The sequence below is a fragment of the Oncorhynchus gorbuscha genome, unplaced genomic scaffold, assembly GCF_021184085.1.
Source record: "Oncorhynchus gorbuscha isolate QuinsamMale2020 ecotype Even-year unplaced genomic scaffold, OgorEven_v1.0 Un_scaffold_536, whole genome shotgun sequence".
In the NCBI taxonomy this organism is placed as follows: domain Eukaryota; kingdom Metazoa; phylum Chordata; class Actinopteri; order Salmoniformes; family Salmonidae; genus Oncorhynchus; species Oncorhynchus gorbuscha.
In genome coordinates, this window is record NW_025745360.1 from 436,729 (window position 1) to 447,697 (window position 10,969).

General features: G+C 42.4%; 1 protein-coding gene across 1 annotated transcript in view; it reads left to right on the top strand.

Annotated features, from left to right (window-relative positions):
* Positions 1 to 10,969, top strand: part of LOC124018513 (tumor protein p53-inducible protein 11-like) — a 73,207-nt gene that overhangs the window by 30,393 nt on the left and 31,845 nt on the right. Inside the window, exons 4-6 of the mRNA XM_046333843.1 lie at positions 9,186 to 9,234; positions 10,387 to 10,401; positions 10,447 to 10,534. Of these exons, the coding sequence (XP_046189799.1) occupies positions 9,186 to 9,234; positions 10,387 to 10,401; positions 10,447 to 10,534 (152 nt within the window). The remainder of the gene's footprint in view (positions 1 to 9,185; positions 9,235 to 10,386; positions 10,402 to 10,446; positions 10,535 to 10,969) is intronic.

Here is a 10,969-nt window from a genome sequence, read left to right on the forward strand (position 1 = left end):
AGTCTAAGGTAATGAAGTGGTATAGTCTAAGGTAATGAAGTGGTATAGTCTAAGGTAATGAAGTGGTATAGTCTAAGGTAATGAAGTGGTATAGTCTAAGGTAATGAAGTGGTATAGTCTAAGGTAATGAAGTGGTATAGTGGTATAGTCTAAGGTAATGAAGTGTATAGTGGTATAGTCTAAGGTAATGAAGTGGTGGTATAGTCTAAGGTAATGGTATAGTGGTATAGTCTAAGGTAATGAAGTGGTATAGTGGTATAGTCTAAGGTAATGAAGTGGTATAGTGGTATAGTCTAAGGTAATGAAGTGTATAGTGGTATAGTCTAAGGTAATGAAGTGGTATAGTGGTATAGTCTAAGGTAATATAGTGGTATAGTGGTATAGTCTAAGGTAATGAAGTGGTATAGTCTAAGGTAATGAAGTGGTATAGTGGTATAGTCTAAGGTAATGAAGTGGTATAGTCTAAGGTAATAGTGGTATAGTCTAAGGTAATGAAGTGTATAGTGGTATAGTCTAAGGTAATGAAGTGGTATAGTGGTATAGTCTAAGGTAATGAAGTGTATAGTGGTATAGTCTAAGGTAATGAAGTGGTATAGTGGTATAGTCTAAGGTAATGAAGTGGGTATAGTCTAAGGTAATGAAGTGGTATAGTCTAAGGTAATGAAGTGGTATAGTCTAAGGTAATGAAGTGGTATAGTCTAAGGTAATGAAGTGTATAGTCTAAGGTAATGAAGTGTATAGTGGTATAGTCTAAGGTAATGAAGTGGTATAGTGGTATAGTCTAAGGTAATGGTGTATAGTCTAAGGTAATGAAGTGTATAGTCTAAGGTAATGAAGTGGTATAGTCTAAGGTAATGAAGTGGTATAGTGGTATAGTCTAAGGTAATGAAGTGTATAGTCTAAGGTAATGAAGTGTATAGTGGTATAGTCTAAGGTAATGAAGTGTATAGCCTATAGGGAGGAGGTCAGAGACCTGGCCGTGTGGTGCCGGGACAACAACAGTGGTAGGCCTGGTCACCAACAACGATGAGACAGTCTATAGGGAGGAGGTCAGAGACCTGGCCGTGTGGTGCCAGGACAACAACCTCTCCCTCAATGTGATCAAAACAAAGGAGATGATTGTGGACGACAGGAAAAGGAGGACCGAGCCACGCCCCCATTCTCATCGACGGGGCTGCAGTGGAACAGGTTGAGAGCTTCAAGTTCCTTGGTGTCCACATCACCAACAAACTAACATGGTCCAAGCACACCAAGACAGTTTTGAAGAGGGCATAACAAAACCTATTCCCCATCAGGTGACTGAAAAGATTTGGCACCCTAGTTATGGAATGTTCTCTCTGCTGCCGCACGGCAAGCGGTACTGGAGCACCAAGTCTAGGTCCAAGAGGCTTAACAGCTTCTACCCCCGAGCCATAAGATTCCTGAACAGCTAATCTAAGGGCTACTCAGACCCCTCTTTTACGCTGCTGCTACTCTCTGTTTATTATCTATGCATAGTCACTTTAATAACTCTACCTACATGTACATATTACCTCAATTATCTCAACTAACCGGTGCCCCCCCGCACATTGACTCTGTTCCGGTACCCCCTGTATATAGCCTCCACATTGACTCTGTACCGGTACCCCCTGTATATAGCCTCCACATTGACTCTGTACCGTAACACCCTGTATATAGCCTCCACATTGACTCTGTACCGGTACCCCCTGTATATAGCCTCCACATTGACTCTGTACCGTAACACCCTGTATATAGCCTCCACATTGACTCTGTTTCGGTACCCCCTGTATATAGCCTCCACATTGACTCTGTACCGTAACACCCTGTATATAGCCTCCACATTGACTCTGTACCGTAACACCCTGTATATAGCCTCCACATTGACTCTGTACCGTAACACCCTGTATATAGCCTCCACATTGACTCTGAACCGTAACACCCTGTATATAGCCTCCACATTGACTCTGTACCGTAACACCCTGTATATAGCCTCCACATTGACTCTGTACCGTAACACCCTCTATATAGCCTCCACATTGACTCTGTACCGTAATACCCTGTATATAGCCTCCACATTGACTCTGTACCGTAATACCCTGTATATAGCCTCCACATTGACTCTGTACCGTAATACCCTGTATATAGCCTCCACATTGACTCTGTACCGTAATACCCTGTATATAGCCTCCACATTGACTCTGTACCGTAATACCCTCTATATAGCCTCCACATTGACTCTGTACCGTAACACCCTGTATATAGCCTCCACATTGACTCTGTACTGCTACCCCCTGTATATAGCCTCCACATTGACTCTGTTCCGGTACCCCCTGTATATAGCCTCCACATTGACTCTGTACCGTAATACCCTGTATATAGCCTCCACATTGACTCTGTACCGTAACACCCTGTAAATAGCCTCCACATTGACTCTGTACCGTAACACCCTGTATATAGCCTCCACATTGACTCTGTACCGTAACACCCTGTATATAGACTCCACATTGACTCTGTACCGTAACACCCTGTATATAGCCTCCACATTGATTCTGTACCGGTACCCCCTGTATATAGCCTCCACATTGACTCTGTACCGGTACCCCCTGTATATAGCCTCCACATTGACTCTGTACCGGTACCCCCTGTATATAGCCTCCACATTGACTCTGTACCGTAACACCCTGTATATAGCCTCCACATTGACTCTGTACCGTAATACCCTGTATATAGCCTCCACATTGACTCTGTACCGTAATACCCTGTATATAGCCTCCACATTGACTCTGTACCGTAACACCCTGTATATAGCCTCCACATTGACTCTGTACCGTAACACCCTGTATATAGCCTCCACATTGACTCTGTACCGTAACACCCTGTATATAGCCTCCACATTGACTCTGTACCGGTACCCCTGTATATAGCCTCCACATTGACTCTGTACCGGTACCCCCTGTATATAGCCTCCACATTGACTCTGTACCGGTACCCCCTGTATATAGCCTCCACATTGACTCTGTACCGTAACACCCTGTATATAGCCTCCACATTGACTCTGTACCGTAACACCCTGTATATAGCCACCACATTGACTCTGTACCGTAACACCCTGTATATAGCCTCCACATTGACTCTGTACCGTAACACCTTGTATATAGCCTCCACATTGACTCTGTACCGGTACCCCCTGTATATAGCCTCCACATTGACTCTGTTCCGGTACCCCCTGTATATAGCCTCCACATTGACTCTGTACCGGTACCCCCTGTATATAGCCTCCACATTGACTCTGTACCGGTACCCCCTGTATATAGCCTCCACATTGACTCTGTACCGTAACACCCTGTATATAGCCTCCACATTGACTCTGTTCCGTAACACCCTGTATATAGCCTCCACATTGACTCTGTACCGTAACATCCTGTATATAGCCTCCACATTGACTCTGTACCGTAACACCTACATTGACTCTGTATATAGCCTCCACACTGACTCTGTACCGTAATACCCTGTATATAGCCTCCACATTGACTCTGTACCGGTACCCCCTGTATATAGCCTCCACATTGACTCTGTACCGTAATACCCTGTATATAGCCTCCACATTGACTCTGTACCGTAACACCCTGTATATAGCCTCCACATTGACTCTGTACTGGTACCCCCTGTATATAGCCTCCACATTGACTCTGTACCGTAATACCCTGTATATAGCCTCCACATTGACTCTGTACCGTAATACCCTGTATATAGCCTCCACATTGACTCTGTACCGTAATACCCTGTATATAGCCTCCTCATTGACTCTGTACCGTAATACCCTGTATATAGCCTCCATATTGACTCTGTACCGTAATACCCTGTATATAGCCTCCACATTGACTCTGTACCGTAATACCCTGTATATAGCCTCCACATTGACTCTGTACCGTAATACCCTGTATATAGCCTCCACATTGTTATTTTACTGCCGCTGTTGAATTCGTTGTAACTTTTATTTTCCATTTCTTTTAAGCTATTTATTTGTTACTTAACACTTTTTAAAACACTTCTTAAAGCGTTGTTCTACACCTGTTGTATTCAGCATTTCACTGTGAGGTCTACTACACCTGTTGTATTCAGCATTTCACTGTGAGGTCTACTACACCTGTTGTATTCATCATTTCACTGTAAGGTCTACTACACCTGTTGTATTCAGCATTTCACTGTGAGGTCTACTACACCTGTTGTATTCATCATTTAACTGGAAGGTCTACTACACCTGTTGTATTCAGCATTTCACTGTTATGTCTACTACACCTGTTGTATTCAGCGTGTGTGACACATAATAGTTGATTTGATGGTGCTTTCTCACTGTGGACAGACATGATGCAAGCTCTGCGATGTGGGAGCGTTCAGTGCGCGGCCAGTGTCGGAAAATGAGCGAGAGACCGGATCCTCGTGTCTGGAGAACAACATAAGTTTGGTCTTGAATTCTTTCACATTGGAATACAGTTGAAGCACCCAAACACACACAGTGTCCCCCTGCAGTTTCACATTCAGATGTTTTAGATGCCCCCCCCCTAGTATGTCCACAACGACAGAAAAGACGCCCAGTCGGAGTCTTTCGACTCGGAGACGTCGTCAGCTTCACCAACCGCATCAAGGAACATACTGAAGTCTCCCCTCTCACTTCCCACACAGTGAAATACTTTTCCCAGGCTTCCAATGGTACAACAAGTCCTGGTGCTCTGCCTCGGTGTCATTGAGCAGCTGAATGAACTGATGATGGATAAGTCTCCTTGCTGTATAAAGTTGAACTGATGATGGATAAGTCTCCTTGCTGTATAAAGTTTAACTGATGGATAAGTCTCCTTGCTGTATAAAGTTGAACTGATGGATAAGTCTCCTTGCTGTATAAAGTTGAACTGATGATGGATAAGCCTCCTTGCTGTATAAAGTTGAACTGATGATGGATAAGTCTCCTTGCTGTATAAAGGTGAACTGATGATGGATAAGTCTCCTTGCTGTATAAAGTTGAACTGATGATGGATAAGTCTCCTTGCTGTATAAAGTTGAACTGATGATGGATAAGTCTCCTTGCTGTATAAAGTTGAACTGATGATGGATAAGTCTCCTTGCTGTATAAAGTTGAACTGATGATGGATAAGTCTCCTTGCTGTATAAAGTTGAACTGATGATGGATAAGTCTCCTTGCCTGTATAAAGTTGAACTGATGGATAAGTCTCCTTGCCTGTATAAAGTTGAACTGATGATGGATAAGTCTCCTTGCTGTATAAAGTTGAACTGATGATGGATAAGTCTCCTTGCTGTATAAAGTTGAACTGATGGATAAGCCTCCTTGCTGTATAAAGTTGAACTGATGGATAAGCCTCCTTGCTGTATAAAGTTGAACTGATGGATAAGCCTCCTTGCTGTATAAAGTTGAACTGATGATGGATAAGTCTCCTTGCCTGTATAAAGTTGAACTGATGGATAAGTCTCCTTGCCTGTATAAAGTTGAACTGATGATGGATAAGTCTCCTTGCCTGTATAAAGTTGAACTGATGGATAAGTCTCCTTGCTGTATAAAGTTGAACTGATGGATAAGTCTCCTGCCTGTATAAAGTTGAACTGATGATGGATAAGTCTCCTTGCTGTATAAAGTTGAACTGATGATGGATAAGTCTCCTTGCTGTATAAAGTTGAACTGATGATGGATAAGTCTCCTTGCCTGTATAAAGTTGAACTGATGGATAAGTCTCCTTGCCTGTATAAAGTTGAACTGATGATGGATAAGCCTCCTTGCCTGTATAAAGTTGAACTGATGATGGATAAGTCTCCTTGCCTGTATAAAGTTGAACTGATGATGGATAAGTCTCCTTGCTGTATAAAGTTGAACTGATGATGGATAAGCCTCCTTGCCTGTATAAAGTTGAACTGATGATGGATAAGTCTCCTTGCCTGTATAAAGTTGAACTGATGATGGATAAGTCTCCTTGCTGTATAAAGTTGAACTGATGGATAAGCCTCCTTGCTGTATAAAGTTGAACTGATGATGGATAAGCCTCCTTGCCTGTATAAAGTTGAACTGATGATGGATAAGCCTCCTTGCCTGTATAAAGTTGAACTGATGATGGATAAGCCTCCTTGCTGTATAAAGTTGAACTGATGATGGATAAGCCTCCTTGCTGTATAAAGTTGCCAAGTTTTACAACCACTTTGACAGCATTTTCCAGCTTCAACAGACTTTTACACAGGTGCTTCCTGACAAATAATACAGTGAAGAAATATCAATATTTCTTCTTTTACTTTTGTCCTTTATAATCTTTTTAGTAGCCCAATGTTTTTACCGGTTAGATTTGGTGCTCCATCTGTTTTGTCGTTTGTTAGTTTTCTCCACGGTAGATTCATCCCCCCCCTTGCAGACTAGACACTTTGTCATATAAATCAGAGCCCCCTGGTTGTTCCCGTCATTGATTCCATCACAAGAAGTTCCTCTTGTTACCTCAAAAGTTCTCGTTTACTGAGGAACGTGTTAAGTGGAGCGGTGTCTCTGATCTCACTACTCTCATACATATCTCATCAAAGCCTTCTGCTTTTCTTTCTTCAACTCGGAGATGAGTTCTTCCGCCTGGTGATGGTTCTGAGTGATAAACTCATTTTCTCAAATTGGCTTTTTCTCTCAGGACAAAATTAGACCAGCAGTCTCTACCACAGACTCCCCTTCAGTAAAAGGTTTGCTATACTATATTTGTATGTGCCGCTACGTAGGTTGCCTTAATTACGGAGGCTGGAGTAGAGTACCGTTTAAGTAAATGGATTTTGTTGGGCTTTTAAGTTTGTGGCTAGTTTTGAAGCATTTGCCTTTTCCTGAGAGGACAGCTAGCGTAGTTATTAGCATGCTTGCTTGAAAAATGGCAATTTGAGATTATATTCCTTAAAAACGGCAACACTTTCTTGGCATATCAGACATATACCGCCTTATGTCCAATATTAGTTTTAAAAAATATTTTAAAAATGTTGCTGTCCATTTTTCTTTAAATAAACAACATTCAGAGTTCAATTTTCGCAGCACTTATTTTTCACATGAAAAGTCGTCAAGCAATGAAGTGGCCACGATGACTGAGCGCATTCTGAATCTGACTGTAGGCTGAAATACAGTGCACGTTACCAGGCTACAGCGCCATCTATTGGAGGATGTTTGTATATCATGGAATGAGTCATTTTAGGCCAAAATTATCTCATATATAATCTTATTTAATACATTGTTTTTAAAGTCTCGCCGGCCGTACACACCCCCCCCCCCCTACTAAGGTAATGGAAAGTGTACACATCAAAGCTTGAGTGATGGAGAAGCAGGACATGAAAAGAAAATGAATGTCCACTGACTCCAGGCCCAATGCCACCCTATTCCCTATATATAGTGCACTACTTCAGACCTGGACCCAAAGGGGCTATGTAGGGTATAGGATTCCATTTGGGATGCGGCCAGTGTTTACTGTTCTCAGCTGCCAGACATAAAAAGGTGTTGTGATCTTTATAGAAGATTCATTATACAGACAGGTTGCAGACATTAGATTTACTCTCTCATTTAGTTCCTTCTCACCAGCTGTGTCCCAAATCATTCTCTACTACCAGTAGGCCCTTTCATATGGTTGTTGTAGTGTGAAGAGAATAGGATCTTTATAACACCATCAACAGAATATAGGATCCTTATAGAACCATCAACAGACTATAGGGTCCTCATACAACCATCAACAGAATATAGGATCTTTATAGAACCATCAACAGAATATAGGATCCTCATACAACCATCAACAGAATATAGGATCCTTATAGAACCATCAACAGAATATAGGATCCTTATAGAACCATCAACAGAATATAGGATCCTCATACAACCATCAACAGAATATAGGATCTTTATAGAACCATCAACAGAATATAGGATCCTCATACAACCATCAACAGAATATAGGATCCTTATAGAACCATCAACAGAATATAGGATCCTCATACAACCATCAACAGAATATAGGATCTTTATAGAACCATCAACAGAATATAGGATCCTCATACAACCATCAACAGAATATAGGATCCTTATAGAACCATCAACAGAATATAGAATCCCAATAGAACCATCAACAGAATATAGGATCCTCATAGAACCATCAGACAGAATATAGAATCCTTATAGAACCATCAGACAGAATATAGAATCCTTATAGAACCATCAACAGAATATAGAATCCTTATAGAACCATCAACAGAATATAGAATCCTCATACAACCATCAATAGAATATAGGATCCTTATAGAACCATCAACAGAATATAGGATCCTCATACAACCATCAACAGAATATAGAATCCGTGTAGAACCATCAACAGAATGTAGAATCCGTATAGAACCATCAACAGAATGTAGAATCCGTATAGAACCATCAACAGAATGTAGAATCCGTATAGAACCATCAACAGAATATAGAATCGGTATAGAACCATCAGCAGAATATAGAATCCTTATAGAACCATCAACAGAATATAGAATCCTTATAGAACCATCAGACAGAATATAGAATCCTTATAGAACCATCAACATAATGTAGAATCCTTATAGAACCATCAACAGAATATAGGATCCTCATACAACCATCAACAGAATATAGAATCCGTGTAGAACCATCAACAGAATGTAGAATCCGTATAGAACCATCAACAGAATGTAGAATCCGTATAGAACCATCAACAGAATGTAGAATCCGTATAGAACCATCAACAGAATATAGAATCCGTATAGAACCATCAGCAGAATATAGAATCCGTATAGAACCATCAACAGAATATAGAATCCGTATAGAACCATCAACAGAATATAGAATCCGTATAGAACCATCAACAGAATATAGAATCCGTATAGAACCATCAACAGAATATAGAATCCGTATAGAACCATCAGAATATTCAGCAGTTACTTCCTTCCTATTTGATATGATAGTTGTACTGTGGGAGAATACAGGAGGAAGTACAGGCAACTGGATCAGTCTCTCTCCTGTCTGCATCCTGAATGGCCCAACGGATCCCATTGTTCTCTGAGCTCTGTCTCGTGTGATTCTGATGATCAATATCTATGTTTATTCCTCTCCTGTGTTTCTGATCAATACAATGTATTTATGTCTTTCTTCTGTGTTTTCTTTCTAGGATATGGATTCTCATGTCTGCTGTTCTGTTCACAACCATAGCCTTAATAGTAAGTAGTGTACATTAGTCAACTGGACTAAACCATAGCCTTAATAGTAAGTAGTGTGCACTAGTCAACTGGACTAAACCATAGCCTTAATAGTAAGTAGTGTACACTAGTCAACTGGACTAAACCATAGCCTTAATAGTAAGTAGTGTACACTAGTCAACTGGACTAAACCATAGCCTTAATAGTAAGTAGTGTACACTAGTCAACTGGACTCAACCATAGCCTTAATGGTAAGTCCTGTCCATTAGTCAACTGCACTTAGCTTGACCTCTGCTGTACTGTATAGAAATCTCCCAGTCCAATTCCTTTGACCTCATGGTTCCATCTTGGTCCTGGGGAATGGACAGGGTGTGCAGGCTTGTTCTCCAGCCCCACACTAACAACAACACATCTGATTTAACATATCAAGGGCTTGTTGTTTAGTTGAATCAGGAGTGTTGTTACCTGGTTGGGGGGGGAGGAGCCTGTAACCCCGTTGAACCCAGAACCAGGACAGAAGACACTACTGCTGTATGGGTTGTCAAGTGTCTCTGGTTCTATCAAAAGCCTTATTATACCATGTTGTTATTATTATTTTACAGCATATGTAACACTGAGCTCTTCTTCTCTCTCCCACCTCTCTCTCTCTCCTCCCTTTCTCTCTCTCGCTCTCCTGCGCTCTCTTTCTTCCTCTCTCTCTCTCTCTCTCTCTCTCTCTCTCTCTCTCTCTCTCTCTCTCTCCCTCTCTCAAATCAAATCTCTCTCTCCCACTCTTGCGCTCTCCCACCTCTCTCTCCCCCTCGCTCCCCTCCCTCTCCTACTCTCTTGTGCTCTCTCTCTCTCCCACCTCTTTCCCCTCTTCCTCTCGCTCCCACCTCTTTCCCCTCTTCCTCTCTCTCCCACCTCTTTCCCCTCTTCCTCTCTCTCCCACCTCTATCCCCTCTCTCTCTCTCCATCTCTCCCTCCCTCTCTCCCACCTCTTTCCCCTCTCTCCCACCTCTTTCCCCTCTCTCCCTCTCTCTCCCACCTCTTTCCCCTCTCCCTCTCTCCCACCTCTTTCCCCTCTTCCTCTCTCTCCCACCTCTTTCCCCTCTTCCTCTCTCTCCCACCTGTCTCTTCTCCCCAGTCTCTCTCTCTTTGTGTTTGAGCCTCCCTGGATCTGTCTCTATGGAGGCTCTAGTGTTCCCAGTATAAGACTCTATGGAGGAGGAGCCCTCAGTCAGCTCTATGGAGGAGCACTACTCAGAGGGCTTTAAGTCAGTAGTGTTTGAACTCAGGACCACCAGGATCTCCATCAGACTCTATGGAGGAGCCCTACTCAGTAAGGGCTGTCTACTGTGACAGTATAAGACTCTATGGAGGAGGAGCCCTACTCAGTAAGGGCTGTCTACTGTGACAGTATCAGACTCTATGGAGGAGCACTACTCAGTAAGGGCTGTCTACTGTGACAGTATCAGACTCTAGGGAGGAGCACTACTCAGTAAGGGCTGTCTACTGTGACAGTATCAGACTCTAGGGAGGAGCACTACTCAGTAAGGGCTGTCTACTGTGACAGTATCAGACTCTAGGGAGGAGGAGCACTACTCAGTAAGGGCTGTCTACTGTGACAGTATCAGACTCTAGGAGGAGCACTACTCAGTAAGGGCTGTCTACTGTGACAGTATCAGACTCTAGGGAGGAGCACTACTCAGTAAGGGCTGTCTACTGTGACAGTATCAGACTCTAGGGGAGGAGCACTACTCAGTAAGGGCTGTCT